The 22,680-nt window shown below is 43.3% G+C and overlaps 1 protein-coding gene across 2 annotated transcripts in view; it reads left to right on the forward strand.

Moving 5' to 3' along the window:
• The window catches only part of GFOD1 (Gfo/Idh/MocA-like oxidoreductase domain containing 1), a 75,595-nt gene that overhangs the window by 17,872 nt on the left and 35,043 nt on the right, over window positions 1-22,680 (forward strand). Inside the window, exons 2-3 of one of the 2 annotated variants that reach the window (XM_075705927.1) lie at window positions 11,491-11,507; window positions 20,555-20,573. The exons of the other annotated variant lie outside the window; for it this stretch is intronic. Coding sequence (XP_075562042.1) covers window positions 11,491-11,507; window positions 20,555-20,573 — 36 coding nt within the window. The remainder of the gene's footprint in view (window positions 1-11,490; window positions 11,508-20,554; window positions 20,574-22,680) is intronic. 2 annotated transcript variants of the gene reach the window in all.

Genomic DNA, 22,680 nt, shown 5'->3' on the forward strand with positions numbered 1-22,680 from the left:
TGTTTAGGTCCTAATGAATCCTCCTTGAAGCTCTTGTTTATTATCAGTCTCCAGAGTGGGAACGCATGACAGAAATCCTCTGCTTTCTCCTTTCCTGGGGCACTATTTCTGCTTTGTGAATTAAAGGGTATGGCTTCAACCAAAAGATAGCAACAGAAACATAGTTGTGAGGATGTGAGTGATGCTTCATCTTAAGAAGGGTTAAAGGTACAGTACAGCAGTGTTACTCAACCTGAGGTCTGTGAGATAACAGAGTCTGCAGATATGTACCTTCCTCTAAGCGCAGGCAATCAATCTGCAAGGGGGGGAAATGCAATAAATTAGTATTTCAGGCTTAACTTAATGTCTATATGTCTGCAAATGACACAAATGCAGGACCAAGATACAAGACAGCTCCTTCTGTGCCCATTCCCCTCCAGAAAAGTTTGGTGGTCCTTGGATTAAACATTATTAAGAACCTTCTGCTTGTAAGTTATAGTAATTGTTGTCCATGTCTCACCTAGTTCACAGCCCACACTGGCACATTTCTTAACACTGGGCTTGAAACAGAGAGCTAAGGAAGCTGTCACCGTGACTTGCTTGACTTGGCCCAGTGAACAGCTTAGCCTTTTCCTAACATGGCTATTTGTAGAGTTTGCATGACTTTGTATAGTTGAACTATGTTTTTCTTCTCCTGGCTTCTTTTTATGCAAGTTTTTCTCATGTGAAATGTTTTGGATTAGATGAGATTTACAAGGAGGAGTTGACATTACATTTCAAGGTTTGCTTCTGCTGTTGCACTGGCTTACTGACATCATATCCCCTGGGGTCAAACCTCTGGGCTGAGAGCCAGGATTTAAAAAGACTTTTTTTCAGGGTGGAGGAATATTTTGTAACTTCACCCCCTATGAGTTCACCCTCTCCCTCTTGGGCTGCTTGTTCATTATTTCAGATTCCACCTCTACAACACAGAAGAAAAGGCTGGTTTAGCCCTTATTGTGATACTCTGTGCTTAACCATCTGCTTAAAAGGCATTGATGATACTACATGCAGCTTGATCTCCTCCTGACTAATTTCTGAATTGCTGGTACATCCCTGTATGCTGTTAAGCCATCTTTGAACCTCACTGTGTCACAGCAGTATACATGAGGAGTGAATCTACTGAAGTCAGTCAAGTAGTACCAGCGTGAAACTGGAGTGACCAGAAAATCATGTCTCCTTTCTTCTGGATTATGTATAGCAGAGAGGAGTGAAAGCCTCAAGTGAGCAGGGAGAACTTCAAAAGCAGGTTTTTGATTTGCTTACCAAAGAGACTGGCCAAAGTATACTGAAAATAATTTCAGAGACCACAAGCTGATTTGAAGTGGGTCCCTGGAGTTGTATAAACAGACGGTGCATTATTCATGAGCTAGCTGAACGTTTGCCCTCCTCCAGTGGACTGGGATGTGCAGAAATGTGCTTACTTGCTTCACCTGGCTGACTGGCCTTCTGGGAAGGGTCTACTCTTTGCAGAATGGAGTGGGAGCAGAGAAGGCTGCTGATATAATTAGGCTGATTCGCACTGTGACTTATGAGGAGTTACGGGAAGCCCGTATGAATTCACTTATGACTTGCTAATGCTATGTTTGCCAGACAGTAGTCAAAGGGGATCAAAAGTTTGAGGCACACAAAGGCAGTGCAAAAGGGAAAGACTGCCTAGATGCAAGTGTACCTGTGCACTAACACCACAGGCTCAAACACATCTCATCCTTGTACCTCCTGTATCTCACTTGCAGGGAAAAAAAAAAAACCAAACCCAAACACCCAGTAAATTTCATTAGAAGCTGTTGATCATGGCCTTCTTCAGTGTATTTCTGAATCATAACCTTGTAGAAAGCATACCTCACCCAGCAGGAATTCAGCAAATCCAATAACAGGCTTATGACGCTGGATCTGGTGTGAGATGTTTCAGCTCAGCTGACCGTAACCTGGTCCGGGAGCAGAGGGCTGTCCTTGTTTGTACCCATAGCTATGATGTTCATGTGGAGGGTGTGTGTGGGAGAACTGGGTGTTGTGCACGGTTTCTTCTTGAAGCATCTTGTCACAAGGGAGTTGAGTAGACACAGAAACATGGACTTGGAACAGTTGAGGTGGCCACAAAAAAAAGATGCTGGTTGGTGGCCATTGCCACTTCCCTCATGCTGTGTTTGTCATTCCTGCAAGTTCCACTTCTGACTACTTCCTTGGTAGCTGCCCTCCTCTCTGATTTTAATCCAGCATAGTCATGGCATACCGGAAGAACCGGTCATATTACATCTTTGGAATAAGCTGCTGAGGATCCATCATGAAAACAACTATTCAGGTTTGGGTTTGTCCGACAGACAAACTCTCTTATTGTTTCATATGTTCATAGGCATTTGAGACAAAGCTGTCAAGGTCACCTAGGCAATCTCCTGCACAGAGCAGAGTTTTTCCTACAGCGTATTTTTGTGATGTATCTAATATTAAATGTTTTCCCTGGTGGGGATTCCACCATCTTCCTCAGAAGGCTGTAGTTCACATTGATCTCTCTGCTGGAAGAGGTACTTTCGTAATCAGGCTATACTGTCCTTTCTTAATTCAATCACATTATTTCCATGTAACTCCAGCTTTTAATATCTTAATGAGTTACCTTCAATCCTCTATGTCCCATTCTTTGGATTCACATCTACCTCTATTAGAGATTTCTGTATTGCTATGTCATACCTGTCTTTTGGTGTGATTGATGAAATTATGCGAGTCATTAGTAAACTGAGATAATTTTTTGAACTGCATTCAGATGTCATTAAAATGGGTTGGAGGATTAGACCATCAGGATAGAAAAGCTCGGAGTTGGATAATCCCCCAAATCGGTTTCCAATTTAAATCATATCCAAATGGTGTAGTAAAAAGCAGAAAAGCTGCTTTCATGATGCTGTGGTTGCAGTGGTGTGTGGTCAGACGATCCATCAGAGGATCTAAACTGTTTAAAGCCTGCAAAGACAATGCTGAATGTGTCAGTGGTCACTATTGTAGAGCTGCATGGATCAGGCAAGCATGCACAAGAAAATTGTAATGTTCTCGGACCTTTTGGAACGACTGCGTTACCAAGGGGTTGTGTTTTCACTCTGTACCACTACAAGTGGTCTGCTGGATGTGATGTGCTTTCACACTGCACTGTATGAAGGCGGTCTGCACAATGGTCACAGCCGTGTCAGATAGGTAGACAGTAGCTGTGATTTTTCTTTTTTGGCTCTTCAGTGAGCAGCTTGGTCTATTCACTGCAAGCCTGCCGGCAGATCTTGCCATTCAAGTGGGTGATGTTCTAGCAGTATTTGAGGGTGATGATCAGATGCAGCCAGTTAAAAACTAGCATATGCTTTATAGGAACATTTGTTCTGTATCCTGAGCTGAAGCTGAAATTTCACAGCATCAAGGCAGAACAGTTTCATGGGGGGGATAATGGCCTTTTGGAAAGCTTACTTAAATATTAGATGCACTAAGAGGGCATGTAAGCTCTGCATCAAAAAACTCAAGGATTTTGCTGTGTCAGGAAACCCAGGGGTGGACGCGACCTGTTGAATGTAGAGGTCTTGTTAGTGAACATGTTGAGGGTGTTACAGAAATACGGCTGGAGTGGGTGGGATTATGTTAAACGTTAGTATGATAGTATAAGACCCTGGAGATGTACAGGTGTACTCCCCAGGTTGTATCAACACATTATAAAATATATGCAAGGTTGTAGCTGAGGTGCTACCCCATGGGGTGAGAGCTTCCCTCAGAAGAGCCCCCCTTGGGTGCTCTGCTGAGCTTTGTGGGACAGTCCCTTCTGTCTCTGTAAGGTGCTATGGGAGACCAATCGCATAACTTTAACAAAGTTAGGTTACCCATCTTGTGTCAATGACCTCAGCTACCAACTGTCTTCCTCTCAGAAGGGTGGCTGAAGGCTCTATGAGTATGGAAATTGAAGCCCCCATACTTTTGGGTGTTTGGTCCCTTCTGGATTGGATGCGCTGATGTGAGTGCTGTGGAAGAAACCGTATTTGCTATTCGGTTCAGGAGCCGGCTATGAGCCTCTGGGGGGATGTCAGTCTCATGCTTCCACCAGCCTTAAATTCACAGAACAGTAAAATGCGATTGTTGTATTATGAGACCCAAATGTAATACATGAAGAATGTGTGGCGCATTAAACCTGTCTGGTTCATACAGAACCTCATGTATAATTAATTCACAGTCTTTGTAAATATGTCAGCTTAATGCCTCTCTGGCACCTATCAGCAAGGCTCTGCCTCCCTTGGGTTAGTCAGACCTGACGGCTTCTGAAACTGGACCCTGAATTGTGTGACAAATGGTGCTGAATTCTGAACATTACTGAATAACAACTAGTTTTGAATTCAGGGGAAAAAGAAAAATCTTACAATCAAAGCCATTTTGAAGATGTTCTTGTCTCCTTAGTACAATTTTAAATCTTCATTCTTGTCACGATGGAGAAACCCTTTACTTTTTTAGTAGAGCAGGCTTACATCTAGGCAAGCACACCAGCACCAAGCTTTGGTTATCCTTCCCTGCAATATATTATGCAACATTTCTTGATGTTGGTGGATTAAAGTTGTTAGCCATCTGATAGTCCTTTCAGACATTTATTTGTAGTTTAATTAATATGTATGATATCTTCCTTCAGACTGTAACTTAACACACAGGCTTCTGAATAGGAGGTCACTTGCTAATATGTGACAGTGCACAAGGCACAGAAATGTGCCATGCCACAAGGCTCTTGGTGACCAGTATGATGCATCTCTACTCTTCATTAACTGAATTGCCTGTATTCTGTGGACAAATTGAGCTGCAATTATGTAAAGCCTTTGAGAGTGCATGATCTGATGTGTTTGGTGCTTGCAAGCACTCCTTTCATTGACAGCATTGGTCTTTTAAGTAATCCGTAGAAAGCAGCATCTTGGTTCAGTCACTGCTACTCGGAGGAGAAAAGATTAATTCCCAAATGTACCATAGGCACTATGAAAATAGTGTTAAATAACAACACATTTTACTCTGGCTCAGAGATGCTGAAAACGAGAGCTGTTGGGCGGTAAATTGCTAAAACACACTGGTCTGTAGGATGCTAATGTAGCCTGGGCTGGAGCCAAAGTCCATAGAAGTCTAAAGAAGTTGTCCAGTGAATTTAGCCTACTTTGGATGGGGTCCTTGGATGAGATTTTCAGCAGCTGTCAGCAGTGCTCAACTCCTTTGACCCTAAATCCAGTGGGAGCAGAAAACCCAGTATTGAGCTTTCCTGTCCTGCTGGATTTAACACCATCTCTGAGTGATTTAAAAGCACTGAGGGGTGGAAAAATAGTCTGCATTTTAAAGTCAGGTACAGTATATAGTCTCTCAAGAGCTGGTTTTACAAGTGACTTCAACTCAGCTATAAAGCTCTCTTTACCACGTGGCCAATGTGAATTATTTTCCTCCATGCAGATGTGCCAAACCAGGGGCAGTGAAAGGTGAGTCTGCATTGCTGAGCACAGCTTTTTGGCTGGGGCTGGGAGCCCTCTTGGGAAAATTTAATGGCTGGCTGAGAAGGGAGCTAGAGCAAGAGATTTTAACATCTGGAAGACCTCTGAGGGCACATCTCCTTAAACTCTGCTCCTTTTCCTGAGCTCTGGTTTCTCCTGCTGTCTTCAAGCTGCTATTTACCACATTTCAACAGCCAGTGGAACTTGTGCGGCAGCCTTCATGCCCTGTTGTAGGGTTTCATGATAGTTCTTTATTCTCTCTTGAATTCCTAGAATTTCTCTCATTGGGAAACAAAACAAAACCTATCTATAATAAAAACAAGAGCAAGTCTTCCTGCAAATACAACAGCACAAAAGCTGGCTGCTCTTTCCCACTGAGGCTATCTGAACCAAGCAGCCTTTCCCTTATCACCTTCAAAGCCCTTGATTTAAGGAAGGGGAGTGATTACTCAATCATTAAGGATAATGGCTATTTACTTTTGGAAACAATGGACTTGATGAACCACAAAAAATGACCTGATTTTCAGAAGTGCATTTGCCTTCGAGCAAACTAGCCGGGTTTGGGATGGAAGTGCGTACATCATCTTCACGAGGTGGTAAAAAGTGACCTTTTGTTCTGAGATAAATCACCAATGGTGGTGTTTGTGGGTTGGTTTTGTTTTGTTTTGTTTTTTTTTTAATCTTGAGGACTGACATGGCCCCAAGCATGGAAATGTCAGGCTAGAAAACAATACTAGCATTTAAAGTAATGAGCACAGAATAAAAAAAAAAAAATTTGAAACCTTATAATGATTACAAGTTCTCAGGCTTACCTGAGACAGCTTGCTAGGTTTTCCTGTGATTACTTTGCCTATGCTAAATGTATATCTTTGCTCTGTGTGCAGTAGGATTTTGCCATGTATTCATCAGTATGTGGAAACCAACTCCTCCTGTGTCATAGAATCATGGAATGGTTTGAGTTGGAAGGGACCTTTAAAGATCACCCAGTCCAACCCTCCTGCCGTGGGCAGGGGCATCTTTCACTAGATCAGGTTGCTCAAAGCCCCATCCAGCCTGACCTTAAACACTTCCAGTGATGGGGCATCGACATTTAGATGTTTAGATGTATCCATTTAAGTTACAGAGTAGTTAAAATGTTCTGGGACCTGGGTAGGCAAGGATAATAGTGTTATTGTCCTAATTAGTGTATTCTTAACAAATAGGGAATACTGCTGGACTTGGTGGGTTGAGTTTTATAAACTGGAGGTGACAGGATAGCAGAATTATTCCCATTCCCATCTCAATTATCCTGGTAGTCCTTCCAACCTGTGTGCCTGTGGAGCTTGAAAGACATGGATAGTATCTACAGTCTGAGCTGAAACGGTGACGACTACTCGGTTTTGAGCAGTTTTGGAGTTTATATGGATTTATTTCTCAGGGTGTAGTCTGAGATTCACTCCTGACTTCAAGACTGGAAGTAAATGCCATAAAAAAACTCAGATGAGGCAAGTGTTAGGCTTCTCAAAGAGGTCCTGACAGAGTGCTTTTCAGGGGTGCAGATGTGCGTGGCAGAGGCTTTGGATGACAGGGTCATGTTGCTGTTCATGATGGCTGCTGTGCAATAATCACTAACATGATGCGTGTGAACCTAATGAAGAAATACTAATTAAAAACTATGCAATGGCAAGCAGAAAAAACACATAGGAAAATTAGAACTGGGGAAAAAAAAAAACACTTAGAGTTTTGAGCCTGGGTAGATGACTCTTTGTAGGCAAGTGACTTGTCAAAAGCCTTATGTGAAAGCACTACAAAAATTGATATAATCAGGGTAATCCAATTTTACGTGCGTTTGATAAAATGGGGTGGCTATACCTTTGGCAACTTAGTTTTGCAAGTAGGCCTACTGCATTTTATGAAACCGCAAACCTGCCTTTTGATACTCACGTATCTTCCTCTTGCCCATGCATGCTTTTTTCCCTGTGGAAATCTCCAGATGTGTTTCTTGTCAGAGACAGACAGACATGCTATCGTTGCCTTCTGTTGGGCCTCTACTAGAATACACAAACCCTAGTAATGATATAATGTGAAATTTGTGATTGCTGCTTGAACCTAAAGTCTCTGTCAGTGCCAATATTGAGCTCTGCAGGGGAGGTTGTGATCAGATATTTTGGTCTTGGACTCTTTGCTTGTTAGCAGATTTTCTATAAAATACCCAATCATTTTTACTGATGTTTATCTGCCTGAAACTGAGGTAGAATATGAGGATATGAATCTCATTTACACTACTGTGCTTCCTCCTACTGTAAAAATGCTTTAAAATGCTCATGTAGTAAGTATATAAACACTTTAAGGCTGCTTTAGACTTAGGAGAATGGAGTGAAGGGGCCTCTGGGTAGGTAAGAGTCAGGCTCGTAACACTTAATATCTCTGAAGGGAGTTGTTCTATTGGCATCCAATCATATGTTCCAGTTTATAGGGAATCTGTTATTCAGCTAGCATTGCAAACTTAAGTCCATCAGCTGTGTAAACTTTGGGTATAGGGACAGGGTCATCATTCAGAGCTTGTAGCCTGAATAAGTGAAGCCTCCCCAGTTCTGCTGCTGTCTTTGCCCTCCAAGAGACACATGAGAGACTTTGGTAGAGCGCAGACTTTTTTTTTTAGTTCAATTTTAGATCACTTCAGCATTTATTGCCCTTTTGCTATTGCTTAGTTCAAGTGGAATATTGAATCCAGCTTGTCTTCCTATAGTGTATGGACTTCTGCCACATGTGTGGTCTCCCCAATGTGCTAATGAACTAAAGCAAATAAATGCTTATTCTTTCCTGGTTAAACACAAGAATGAGATGATTAATGAAAGTATGTATATTGATAGCTTCATTTCACACATAGGTTCCTAAGGGTCTCATGCTGAATCAAAGGAGTGATTCTAAACTACAATATGGTTAATTTGGTTGACTAAAAAAGCATTTTATAAAAGCAGTAACTTTGTGATCTCTATCTAGAAAATACAAATATGCGTGTGTATGTGTATACAGAAGGGAGAGCATTGCCCTTTACGAATTGCATGCACTTTTTTAGTACATTTTAAACTGTTTTACTGCAAATGCTTTGTTTTATTGGCAGTATAGAGTTATGGTGGTCTAAGGAGATCTAAGAAAGACACAGTATCTTCTATTTGACCAGCTGATGAAGTTGGGGGAAAAAACAAGCTTTCAAGCACACAAACCTTTCTTTGTTTTTGTTTTGTTTTATGTGGGGTGGTTTTTTTTTTATTTCAGAGTTACAGGAGCTTTAATGGGTTAGACAGCCATGCTGAAACTTCAGCAGACTTTTCTGTTCTTTAGTTTTATTTTGCATTCTGGGCAGTGAACCATGCTAAAGCTCTTTCCACTTCACTGGTGCACGCCGGAAAAGTGTAACTGAGAGCTTATGTATTTTTGAGCAGACACTGCAGTAAAATTCCTGTCTGACCCTTCTTGCCATTCAGGCTTCTGCCAATGCTGCTAAGTCACCTGAAAGGCTGGATTAAAAATATCTCGCACAGTCAGAGCTAGTTAATCTGCACTTGGTTTATATGTCAGGACAAGCAAAAAGTTCTTATTGATGATTGGTTATGCTTTCAACATGTGCCATTGCCTTGCTTTAGGACCTTCTTGTACTGTAGATTTGACCGCATTTGAATGTGGTTCCGTCCTTTTAACACACGCAGAAGACAAAGAAGACTTTCTCTATAGTTCAAGCAGGAGAAATGGCTCTCGCATCTCGAGCATTCTGGACCATAGCAGCAGAGGGCCCAGGGTCTCAAGTACAGAAGGTGGGAGCACAACAAAAACAGAACAAAACCAGGGTGAGAGTCACAGTTTTCTGCCCTGGCAGCTCAAAACTGTCCCCAAACACAAAGATGTCTAGTTGGTGCCCTGCAATGCCCTAGCCTAGTCAGATTGGCAACCAGCAATAGTGAAGCTGGAGTAGCACAGGCATCAGTACACCCTGTACAAAGTCACCAGGCATCCTTTGGTCTGTGACAGTCCATGCTGCTGTGATTTCATTGCTATTGCTGCTAGAGTAAAACTCACTCAAGTGTGTCAGCATGTGCAGCAGTCATATTCTGCTTGCAGTGTAGACATGACCTCGGAGAACAGTGGTAAGGTGCTGTCTCCACAGGTGTGAGAGAAACATCGAGCATGACTGCAGAATGTGTTACAACTGCTCACCTTTAAGATGGAGACAAAACTTAAAATAAGGTAGATTAAAGGTGGGAATCCCCATGCCGGCTTTCTCAATTATTCTCATTCAGGGTGGTGATTCCATATGATGATATTATATATGAGTTTATGACTCAATGGGCTAAACTCAGGCTTGACTTTTACTTGTTAAGCTGTTATGAAACCTGAAAGAGTTATACTAACAGAAACAATACTGGTGGTACAGCTGTATAGTTATAAAGAGAGTTATAAACTACCAGTGCAGTTTCTTCTGTAAGAAGCATGGAATAAGCTATGCTAAAATAAAGCATGATACGGATATAACTTCTCACAACAGGGGGACTGGGGAATCTGAGTGCTTGGGAAAGATTTTAAGAATGACTCCAGAGCTTAGACTATAATTGTTTTCCATTTCTGTGGGTGGTTACTAGTAAACTAAATTAGAATGCTTGTGTTCTAAAATATTTATCTTGCCTAAAAATGTCAGATTTACATTCAAATAGCAAAAATAGCAGTGTATTCTGTTCACTCACTTCTACCTCTTGGCTCTTTTGGTACACAGACTACTTGTATCCAGAACAAGTGCACGTGGCCATAAACTAGATCTGCACTGTGTTACCATACATTACATGGTACCTGTGTACAACACATGTTATCATGTTACACGTTACCATACCATAGGCCATATCTGGCATGTGAGCATGACTCCACTGTGCTAGGCACTGTATCAGCACAGAGCAGAAAGCTGATTCTGTCTGATGAGCTTTTCATCTTAATAGAAATCAATACGTAACAGATGGGTATAGATGGTACATGGGGGAGTGCAGAGAAGACAAAGGGCATAATATTTTTCACGAGCCAGTTCTGATATAGGTGGCACTGAAAAGTTGATGCAGAAAAAAATGGAGGAGACGAGCAGTAGTGGTAGGAAAGGCGGGATGAAGGAAAGCACAAAAACGCTTGTTGGAAAATCTGATAGTTGGGTGATAGTGGAAGGCTTCATGGGATGATCAGAAGCAGGAATTGATGCCTCAGTAGCGAGTGAGGAATTATAGATAGGGTGAGGGTAAGTGATGGAAAGCCTTGAAACCAAAGATAAGTTTATGCTGAAAGCCTTGAAACCAAAGATAAGTTTGATGCAAGAATGTGGAGAGAGCTGGTGGAGATGGCAGTGAGTGAGGTGATAGTGACAGGCTTGGACCGTGATCTTTGAAGCCTTCTGGGTGGGAGAGAAGCAGCTTTTCTTTGTCAGGACTGGAGGAAGTTATGTCGGAATCACTGAGATGTTCGGTGCTGGATGTCTGAGAAAGGAAGAACTGCACAGACATGGTGTAAAACGTATGTGCAGGATGTCCTGTCTACCTCTCTGTGTTAACACAGACTAAAATAAGTGGTGAATTTAAAGTGCATTTTCTGTTACTTACTACTCCACTTGCAGGTAGCTCTGGGAACAACAGACCCATTTTTCTACTTAGCTTAACCCTTTTCAAGTGAAACTGCAGAGGGGCATGTTTCTGGTCTGGAAGAAAAGTGTCCTCCTGCAGAGTTGAGGAAATCAGGAGAAGATACTAGGATAAGCTCTGTCTCAGCAAGACCTTCAGCATAATCCAGATTTGTAGACCTAAAAGTGCATATCCAAGATGACAGCTAGTGATATGGGGCTGAGCTGTGATGTCCCCAGGATGAAAAGCAAGAGGAGGTGAAATTTGATGGGAAGTGAAACATTCCCTTTTACCATGTTGTGCTTGAGCTGAAGGCAAGATGTGATGGATGTGCTGTCCAAAAGACAGGCCAAGAACTTACTAAGTGCTGAAAGGGAGAAGCCTGGCAATAGTTGTACATCTGTGTGTCATCAGTTCATATACAGTTGAAACTGCTGATAAAATTAGCCAGAGATAAGATGCAGAGCGGGAAGAAAAACTGATCAGAGTATTGTATGTAAGAGGACCACAGAACATGGGAGAGAGTGTTAAGGAGGGCATGAGTAAAGCAGGAGAAATCAGGTTTGGACAGAGTCATAAAAATTACGGCTTTTACATGTCCCGAAAGACAACCTGAACAATTGTATTAATATTGTTGTAGTGGTGTAAGGTCACATTAGTGATGCTGGATGCAATATGATTAATACTGTTACAATGTTTGTGTAATAAGGAATATAAGCAATCAATGGTTATATCAGCCTGCTCCTGTAATCAGTGGGAGTTTCTGCCCTTAAGAAGTGAGCAGTGTAGCACTGCTTTGTTACCCTGTGATTTCATTAAAAACTAAACTTTACAAGAAGCGAATAATCTGTTAGTCAAACATAAACATGGCTTGATTCACTATTCTGCTTCTGTTTCGTGCAAAGCGGGCGTAAAGCTGCTGCTGTTCTGATGGGATAGCAGTTTGTGCTCTGCTTGATCTCTGTGCTGGTACATAGACCAGTACAGTATATAGTATAATCCAGTTGTTAGACAGATATGGATGAGTTCCAGAAACAAGGCTGGAGCAGAAACAGAGGATCATATTTAGAGATCCACATAGCATATCAAAGTTACTAGATGATGATTTGCACAAGGAATCTCTCATCTTAGATGATCCGTATTTGCTGCTGGATTTTGCCTTGGCTTTGTAAGAGTGACTAAGGTCTGTTAAGTATATTAATACCAAATTAGGAATGCTAATGCCAGGTTACCTTACTGCTGGTTTCTAACGGGCTTGGCGTAATTTAGTGTGATCACTGATGCTCACAGATGTGACGTTTTGATTCTTATTTTCCTTCCTCTTTCTAATAACCTTTGCCATGTTCTTCCTCAGCCTGTTACATCAAACAGACTGGTCATAGCCATAGGGCTTCTGGCTATTTTCTCTCAGAGTACAGAGAGTTGTATTCTAGTTTATTTTTATTTTTTAAAGGTAAAAAGAAAGGGAAGTGGTTGAATGCTGTTCTCTTTACTGGAGACGTGTTCTTGTCTGAGCAAAAAGGTTTGTGGTCCTTTCAGGAAACATTCAGACTGAGTTCACAAGATTTGCTCCTGGGAGCTTGTTCGGCAGCTGGATCTCCTCTGCCTTTGTAAACCTTGCAGAAAGTACTTCTAAACAACTGATTATCACAGAAATTCCTCCCTGGTCAAGAAGCAGGAGCAATTGGCTTTGGGAAAGCAGTTATCGATCCATAAAAGCAGAATAATTGCAACAAGCAGTAATGAGTGAAATAAAATTTCACTCCGCTCTAACTGCCCTTGCGTAATTATTATACTGCAGTTGTTGGCTGTTTCCCATGTAATTCTGTCACTGGTCTACTATTAATAATGCAGTTTTAAATCCATTTGTTACAAACTGGTCAAGTCATTAAATTTCGGCATATGTTGCTCAGCCTTGCTTCGCAGTGCAATGGTAACTTGCTGTTGGTCAAGCTTTTGTGAAACTTTGGCAGTGATTCCCACAGACTACAGTGGTGGCACCATGTTATGTCCCGAGATTCTCCGAGTCACGTTAAGATTCAGGAAACAACCGTATAAATAGAGCTCTCCAAATAGTACCTTTACATCATCATCATGTGTTTCCAGTTGGGGGATAAATACTTCCTCATTCCAGTGGTGATATCACTTTTCCAGACCCTCTCTGAAACTAAATATAGTCATAGAAAGTGTCTCTGCATATAAAATAAAGTGGTTGAGTCATTTAAGACCTTGGAGAATTGGAGAGGATATGCTGTATCATACGCCACTGGCAGTAATACAGAATGTCTTCATTGTAATTAGTAAAAAGGGGAGGTATGGTCTTGAAGTTAAAGTGTAAGTTTGGAGGTAGTTATGTTATGCATGGACTAGTCTTGCACAAATGACTCTGGTCCTTAGACTTACAAAACGCTGCCCCATCACTGGGACATCTAAGTACCTTCTACCTGGAGGAAGTTGCAGAGTCCCCAGGCAGCGTCGTGGCATTTCTAGTAACTTCCACTTTTACAAGCTAAGCTCCACTGGCAGTAGCATTCCCTTCTGAAGGAAACAGTAAGGAAGAATAGGGATCCTTTCGGCCTGATTTTGATGATTGCTGAAAATGTGCACTCATTCATCACTCAAAACTCAGGAAGCAACTGCACTGCAGGCTTCCACAGTAGGCTCTCAAATTTAGAATCATCCAAAATCAGTGGCCACTCCTGAAAGTGTTGACTTCTAATGTTACAGTTTCCCATTCATTTAAAAAAAGGCATTGTGTAGGAGTAAGTGGTATTATAGATAGAATAAAATAAGATATGATCAAGTTAACTTGAGGAAGTCTTAAGGGCGCAGGAGCGGGCTGTCCCCGTGTGTCATAAGACCAACCGGAGGGGAAATCGACCGGCCTGGCTGAATAGGGAGCTTTTGCGGGGACTCAGGGAAAAAAGGAGAGTCTACCGCCTTTGGCAGAAGGGGCGGGCAGCTCAGGAGGAGTACAGGGATCTTGTTAGGTCCTGCAGGGAGGAAATTAGAAAGGCAAAAGCCCAGCTAGAACTCAATCTGGCCAGTGCTGTAAAAGACAATAAAAAATGCTTTTATAAGTACATCAGCAATAAAAGGAGAGCCAAGGAGGATCTCCATTCTTTGCTGGATGTGGGGGGGAACATTGTCACCGAGGACAAGGAAAAGGCTGAAGTACTTAACGCCTTCTTTGCCTCTGTGTTCAACAGCCAGACCGGTCATCCCCAGGGTACTCAGGCCCTTGAGCAAGAGGATAGGGATAGGGACCAGAATGGAGCCCTCATAGTCCAGGAGGAAGCAGTTAATGACCTGCTATGCCACCTGGACGCTCACAAGTCTATGGGGCCGGATGGGATCCACCCAAGAGTACTGAGGGAGCTGGCAGAGGAGCTTGCCAAGCCACTTTCCATCATCTATCAGCAGTCCTGGTTAACAGGGGAGGTCCCTGATGACTGGAGGCTTGCCAATGTGACGCCCATCTACAAGAAGGGCCGGAAGGAGGACCCGGGGAACTACAGGCCTGTCAGCCTGACCTCGGTGCCGGGGAAGATTATGGAGAGGTTCATCTTGAGCGAACTCCACAGGCAAGTACAGGTCAACCAGGGGATCAGGCCCAGCCAGCATGGGTTCACAAAAGGCAGGTCCTGCTTGACCAACCTGATCTCCTTCTATGACCTGGTGACCCGCCTGGTAGATGATGGAAAGGCTGTGGATGTCATCTACCTTGACTTTAGCAAAGCTTTTGACACCGTCTCGCATAATATTCTCCTCGGGAAGCTGGCAGCTCACGGCTTAGACAGGCATACTCTTCGCTGGGTAAAGAACTGGTTGGGTGGCCGAGCCCAGAGAGTAGTGATAAATGGTGTTAAGTCCAGTTGGCGGCCGGTCACGAGCGGTGTTCCCCAGGGCTCTGTTTTAGGGCCAGTCTTGTTCAATATCTTTATCAATGATCTGGATGAGGGGATCGAGTGCACCCTCAGTAAGTTTGCAGACGACACCAAATTGGGTGGGAGTGTCGATCTGCTCGAGGGTAGGATGGCCCTGCAGAGGGACCTGGACAGACTGGATCGATGGGCCGTGGCCAACTGTATGAGGTTCAACAAGGCCAAGTGCCGGGTCCTGCACTTCGGTCACAACAACCCCATGCAACGCTACAGGCTTGGGGAGGAGTGGCTGGAAAGCTGCCTGGCCGAAAAGGACCTGGGGGTGTTAGTAGATAGCCGGCTGAACATGAGCCAGCAGTGTGCCCAGGTGGCCAAGAAGGCCAACAGCATCCTGGCTTGTATCAGGAATGCTGTGGCCAGCAGGAGCAGGGAGGTGATTGTCCCCCTGTACTCGGCGCTGGTGAGGCCGCACCTGGAATACTGTGTCCAGTTTTGGGCCCCTCACTACAAGAAAGACATTGAGGTGCTGGAGCGTGTTCAGAGGCGGGCAACGAAGCTGGTGAAGGGTCTGGAGGAGTGGCTGAGGGAACTGGGGTTGTTTAGCCTGGAAAAGAGGAGGCTGATGGGAGACCTTATCGCTCTCTACAACTACCTGAAAGGAGGTTGTAGTGAGGTGGGTGTTGGTCTCTTCTCCCAAGTAGCTAGCGATAGGACAAGAGGAAATGGACTTAAGCTGCGCCAGGGGAGGTTTAGACTGGAAATTAGGAAAAATTTCTTTACGGAAAGGGTGGTCAGGCATTGGAACAGGCTGCCCAGAGAGGTGGTGGAGTCCCCATCCCTGGAGGCGTTTAAAAAACGGGTAGATGTGGCACTTCGGGATATGGTTTAGTCTGGTCTACCCTTGATTAGTCTAGAGTGGGCTTGGTAGTGTAGGTTAATGGTTGGACTGGATGATCTTAAAGGTCTTTTCCAACCTAGATGATTCTATGATTCTATGATTCTAAGTGTTTGGGCCCTGTGAAAAGTCAGTAGCATTCATTAGATCAAAAGAACTCATGAATGGTCATGTCAATGAGCAATTATCCTAACACCTAACCCTTCCATGGTTATAACTGCTCATTTCCCTACCTTAATTCTTCCATCATTCCTGACCATGGTGGAGTCTTGCCAGCTGTTCTTATAGTGCAGTTCAATCTCAGAAGGCAAACAATAACCACTGTACATAGACATCACTTCAAACTGAAGGGATGTGTCCCTTCCAATTTTTGGATATAGAAAAAAGGAGGAGAAGGTAAAAAAGAACTTCCAATTCTGGCACAAAAATCATCAGAATAAACTAATTGGCATGCTCATTTGCCTGTCAGTATCCAGAATGTTTTTCTACTCTGCTGCCTTTTCACAGAAGTACTGGTGTTTGAGCCATTAGAAAAAAAGGCATGCTAGGTGAGCAGAGAGCATGTTTCCTTGTCATATGCTTTCCAAATAGGAATACCAAGACCTCTCTTTATATCTGGCTTCCACAGATTTCTAAATAGTACTTAACTATGAGATTTTTGGCTGGTATTTTGAGAGAATAAATCTCCCTTTAAAAGAAGTCCCAAAGAACCTTGAAGCTTCAAGAAGAAAACTTGGGGGGGAAAAAATATATCTCTCAGTCTACCTGTAAGCCTCAAAGGGAGCTACTTTTCCTTCCAGCATGCCTTGCAGTCCCCTCAGGCAGTGGATCCCAAATGAAGGCAAAGGCCCCAGGAGTTGTGCCTGGGAAGAGTGGTGCTGGGAGTCCAGCTGATCAGCAGCTGGGGTAGTGAGCTGGGCAGAGTGAGGTATACCACCAAAAGCAAGTCTTCTAATCAGAAGAATTGGAGAAAACTACTGCCGCCCTAAGGTTTTTCTCTAGACCAGAGGGTTGTACTTTTCTAATTATATCGTCAGATACTCTGGATATACAAAGATGGAAGGCTGCTTCTGAAGTTTGCCACCTTAGCTTGCAGATGTAAGGACAAATATTTGTGGGGAAAAACAACTGGCAGGTGATGCTTAAGTCTTTCCAGCAAGAACCAAATGCATCCTGCTGTTACAATTCACACTTTGGTGAATTGCATTCAGGATGAATCCTTCTCATAATTCATTTGGATCTGGCAAATATGTATTTTGTACGATTTACAAATCATTTGACTTATGATTATGATTTATTTTGATTTATCAGGGCATTTCTGATCTCTGATTCCCCCCACCCCACCCCCCCCCCAACACACACACAGAGACAGTGGGGGCTCATTTACCAATTTCTGAAATGCAGGCTTTTCAGTGCTGAAAGGTGCCACTTGTCAAGCAGCACAAAGAAGTGCTGCCCATTTTAGCTGAGCCAAGGGAGGGAGTTGTATGCTTGCTGTCGTTAGGGGAAGTTTGTGGGTAGGTAAATGGTATTTTTCGAAACTAGAGTTTGGCACGGTAAAGCTAACTTATTCTTCCCCTTGAACAAAAAGACTGTAGAGTTATTATCGGGCATAGCGATTTGTTCTCTGAGATCCAGCAGGAAAGAAATTGGGAAAAAGCAAACACAGTAGTGTCTTTGCCTGCATTTCCTGCTTGTCACTTGCAGGAGTGTTGCCAGTGTTTGTGTGTTATCTAGGTGTTGCAGTGAAAATGTCCTCCTCCTCAGCCTTCAGGTCACTCTGTCTCTAGCAGTAACCAGTCTTTGCAGTGCCTGAAAAGATTTACTGTGTGTGAGACATCAGCTTAGCACTTCAGATGCAGAGACACTGGAAAACAGACAATAAAAGCATGTGAATTGCCAAGAAATACTCTGCTGTAGTAACTAAACAGGGAAATTAACGTTAGTGTGAATTCAGTGTTGATGTGTTCAGCTCTGTCTTGCAGGGAAGAAATTTTTATTGTTTCCTTGCCGGTGCCCTCCCCTCTGACCCAGGTAATGCCGTAACCGACTGGCTGCTTTATGCTGATGTCTGATCCAGATGGGTTTCATTTCTTCTATCTTGTTAAGCTAAATCAGGCTGCGCTTACATCTTTCACGTTTTAGTGTGTGGCATTCCACCCCCCGCCCCCAGTATGTACCTTCTCTGTTTCCAAGACATCACTTGTAAAAGGAGACAACATCTGGCGTGAGCTTAGGGAACATGAATATTTAGGACTGTCATAGTTAGCCCTGTTTCTTTTGGTGTTTGTTTGTTCTTTGGAAGCTTTTGTAGGATGCAGGGACTGGCAGGATGTAGAAGCATATGCTGTGGTCAGTCCTGGATTACGTTATATTTTGTAAAGCTTTTTAGCCTTGAGTAGCATGCATTCTCTTGCCTCCCCTGGCTGTAAGGAGCAGGGAGATTTGTCACAGACCAGATTCAGAAGGTCAGTGATCTAAAGAAGTTTGTTACTTATTTTCCTGTAGAATCCGTAGGCTCCTTTCAAGGCCAAAACAACTGTATTCGAAGTGTGTAAACATATACATATTCCTTTCTCTGAGAGCTTATGACCTTATTGGGCACAAAGAGAAGGCGGGAGGAAATTGTATGTTAAAATCAGTTACATTTTAGCACAGAAACACATATCCTGATGCTGGAAGAAAGAAAGAGCAGGCAACTTTCCAGCCATTCTTGTGGCATAGTTTTATCATGACAGCATTTTTGGGGCAGTGCATTTGGAAGAATCTGTGAAGCAAAGCAGAACTAGATTACTTATCACCTCATAGCCATGCAGACAATATGTGCCGAATCATCAGGAGATATCTTCTGTCTGTATTTCCAACAAGAGCAGCCTCAGCATGAGCCCTGCACACTTCCAGCAAGAGACTTCGGTGAGCAAACCACAGAACAAAACACCTAAACAGCCCCTTTCTCCATGCAGCTTTTGGGGAAAATCTTTTGTTTAAACAAAAGGAACGAGCCAGTAGTGCCTAGAAGGATGCGGGCTCCCTGCTGAGATGTAAATCACTTTTGATTCTGTCTGGAAGATGTATTCTGGGAACAGAAATGAGTGACTTGAGGAGCTGCGAGATGGGAAGAGTGGTTGGTGACAACCTTTATGTGGTGTGAGAGAGTGGTGGCTCTCTACACCCTGGCAGTGCTCAAAAGGGAAGGAGGAGGGTCTCATCCTGTTACCGAAGGGGCTTGATCTCCTTGGAAGTGAGTCAAGTTGGAAAAAACAAGTTAAATGGCTTGCCCTTGGCTGGTGTTTTTGGATTACCAACTATTATACTTTCACTGTGTTAGCACATGGGCTCCCACTGTGAACTCGGTGTACCCTGTAAACATGGAGCAAGAAAGCAGCTCCTTCCTCAGATGGCTCACAGTCTTATTTGTCACATTTCTGTGTTTTTAAATGGCTTTCTTGCCGATGTTGCTATGTGAAAACCCTGCACAAGCTTTTGGGAGGCATGTAATGCATGTAGTGGCCTTAGATGCAGAAACAGCAAATGGAACGAAAAGAGGGGGGGGGAAATTGTTTAATCCCTTTTTTTTTTCCTCCTTTTTTCTTCCCAAGCACAGCACAGAAGGTTTCAGCTATTGATGAACAGTGGGTCACCACTTTTTCAGGCAGAAGTGGTAACTTCCCATATGACAGAATTTCTGAAAGTCTGGCCTTTTGCAGCAGTCCTGCCTGGGGAGGACAATCCTCCAGCATGGGAAGCTGCCCATCAGGGCAGGATTTTGCAGGCAGGCCCAAGCAGGTGTGGTGCTGGCTTCCTGAATGGGCTGTGCTGATGCTACGTGACTGGTGGGTGCATCTGTGCTAGCCCTAATGTAGTTGGTGCACGTAGTTACATCAATAAAGACATAATAGCATGGGCTTCATTCAGCCCAGGGTAGCAGGTAGTGGATATATGCCTGGGCACCTTGTAGGCTTGTACCCTTGCTGCTACCTGTGATGAAGTCTGCTATGACTTCTTTAGCTGGTGAGTTCAAAGCCTGTGTGGAGGTGGCTGCGTGAAATCCAGTTATGCTTTTGCGTGCTGTGTAGACACACCAAGAGGATGGTGCCTGCACAGAAGGGTGCAGGTGTGGTGGTAGTAGAGGCTACAGCAGTAGTAAGTGGAGAGGCAGTGGAATGTCTCTTTGCTGTTCTGCCTAGCTTACTAGCTAGGATAAAACTAACTTAAGAACAACTATGTTTGTTGCAAAGAGACCTCCTGTGGATGTATTTTGGAAACCCTGATGTTCCTCTGCCTAGAGCAAAGTAAAAAAAAAAAAAAAAAAAACAAAACCAAAACCCACAAACACACCAACAAAAAAACTTTTAAATGTAAACATATGCCCAGTCCCTTCTTTTCACTTTATTCTCTTGTAATAGTTGGCTAATTTTCTTAGTGACAATACGAAGCTATGGTAGGCCTTGACTCTTTGCTGAAAATCAGGAGTAATCCTAAGGAAGTTATTGGTGTTTCCCTGGTGTCCAAGGAGCTTAGGGAGGCTAAGGGGCTAATTACAAAAGGTGTTACATATTTTAACTTGCCCTTGAAGGGAGTGGCGTCATTCTTGTCCTCTTTGCTATTGTGACACTAGGGAAGGTGCAGTGGTGTGACCAAGGAGACATTAAATGAAAGGGATTTGACCTTAGTTTGGGTACTGCAAGTGCCAAACTTCTTGAAACATCAGTTACTCTGTAAAATATCTCGGTGGCTTTGTAAGTGGATTTGAGCTGGCCAAGGGGTGTTTTAGCTATGTAGCAAGTCACAGACTTTCCTAACTTCAGGGTAGGACTCTGTCCTGTTTTTGGGAATGTTCCCATGCAACAGCGCAAGGCTGCTGGTTCCATTTTAAAATAACCTTCTCTATTCCCGAAAACAATGAAGTGTTTCTCTATTCATTCTTACTGTAACACATGAAAACAAGTACAAGCCAGTAATCCATGGAGGTTTAAGATGCCCCATCTGAGTTTTCAAGTTTTGTAGGTCATATTCTTCTCACCGGTGACTCAGAAGTCAGTCTCATCCTTTGCTGAGGCTTGGGATCTTACTGGATTCGACAGTGAAGTTCATCAGCATCAACAAATCAAGCTTCACATGAGTGTTCATATGACCAAATGACATGTGGAGCTGAAGTTTTAAGATCTATTTAGTACATAGACAGAAAACAGGAAGTAAGACTCAAAGGTGATTTTTTTTCTCCCTAATATTTAAGCTGAAGTTCCCTTGACTCTGTCTTTTGCAGTCAATTAGACTCTTGCTGACCTATTTATGTGCCCCTAACAGTGTACCAAAAGATTAGATGCAGGTGAAAGATAGCTAAAACAAGAGTGAGAAGAGCCAAACTGAATTCTTCCTGTCACTGATATCAGTCATCACTAGGTGGCCACTAAACATAAAGCAGCTCCTTTATAGGATGGAAAATGTTAGGTTCATACAGTGCACGTACAAAGGCTTTGCATGCCAGATAATAATTATGATAGAAAACCAACAGCGATGGAGTTGGCAAGGGAACTACTCCTCCACATCCTCTGACATCTGTTGAAGTCCCTTCTCAATGTCCTTCTGCTCTTACTGTTCAGACCATGTGAGCTCTAGGCCTGGCAGGCATGTTTGTAATTAATGTTTCCAACGTCATCCTGATGCTGGTTGCTGTGCCACGGAGAACATGTGTTCCCATGAAGCCGGGCTGTCACGAGGACTGCTCAAGGGTAGCGCTGAACTTTCATCAGACTACTGCATTATAAGCTGGTCTCTGTGCAGGACAATAAAAGCAAGCCTTGGTGGAGAAGTGGATGAGCTGGGATACTTAGAGTAAAAGCAGGTTTGAAGAGGAAAGGGCATCAGCCTGTCAGGGGGACCCACAAAGGGAGTTTATCAGGATTCTTAATGCTGTGAAAGTGAAATAACTACAAATATATGGTTGTATAAAAGAGTGCTCATCTGCCAGGGAGTTCATCCCCCTGGGACAGGGTAAAGGGAGAAAATGTTTATAGCCTTTCTTTTCAGTAGGCTTCATGAATATTGGCTGCTGCCTTTTTTTGGATGCCCATTACTGGAGACTTCAGAGAACCCACAGCCGCAAGTGAGGTAATGGACACTGTGGAAATCAATCCCAAATCAAGTGCCCCAAACTAGCAGTCACCTAGCAATCAGGCATAAAAAGATAAATGCCCAACTGGCTCACACCAATGTTCATATCTGGCCCTGGATTCTTCTCTAACAGTGCCCAAAGGATGCGCTCATCAGGGAAAGCACGGGAGCCTGGTGCCTGTCTGCAGTCTCTTCCCTTGCACTCTTGCATCCACCGCTCTTGTACTGGGGATGTTAGGAGGAGCATCCTTGCCTGTCCCTTTGTTTATTGACCCGTTGTCCTTGGATTTATCTAATCCCTTTTTGAACCTGCTGATACTGTCTGCCTGTGGCAGACATTACAGGTCATCACTGTGGCAACAAATTCCAGAAATTCACTACAGTCTCAGTAGAAATGTAGCTTCTTTTATAAATTTTAAATGATTTCCTGCTAGTTTCAGTGAATGCCTCCCATGTCTAATAATACTGAATTTAGTGAAAAACAGTTCTATGAGTACCTTATCCACTGTCTTCATAACTTCGTAAATCTTGATCATACTTCCTGTCAGACTCTTCCTTTTTAAGCTGAGGACCCCCATCCTTTTCAGTCTGTCTTGGTAAAGCAGCTCCTCTGTCCCCTGAAATGTTGCAGTTGCCTGTCTGTGTACCTTTTCTGTTTTTACTTTGTCCTT

Source organism: Pelecanus crispus, chromosome 2 (assembly GCF_030463565.1).
Source record: "Pelecanus crispus isolate bPelCri1 chromosome 2, bPelCri1.pri, whole genome shotgun sequence".
NCBI classification, from domain to species: domain Eukaryota; kingdom Metazoa; phylum Chordata; class Aves; order Pelecaniformes; family Pelecanidae; genus Pelecanus; species Pelecanus crispus.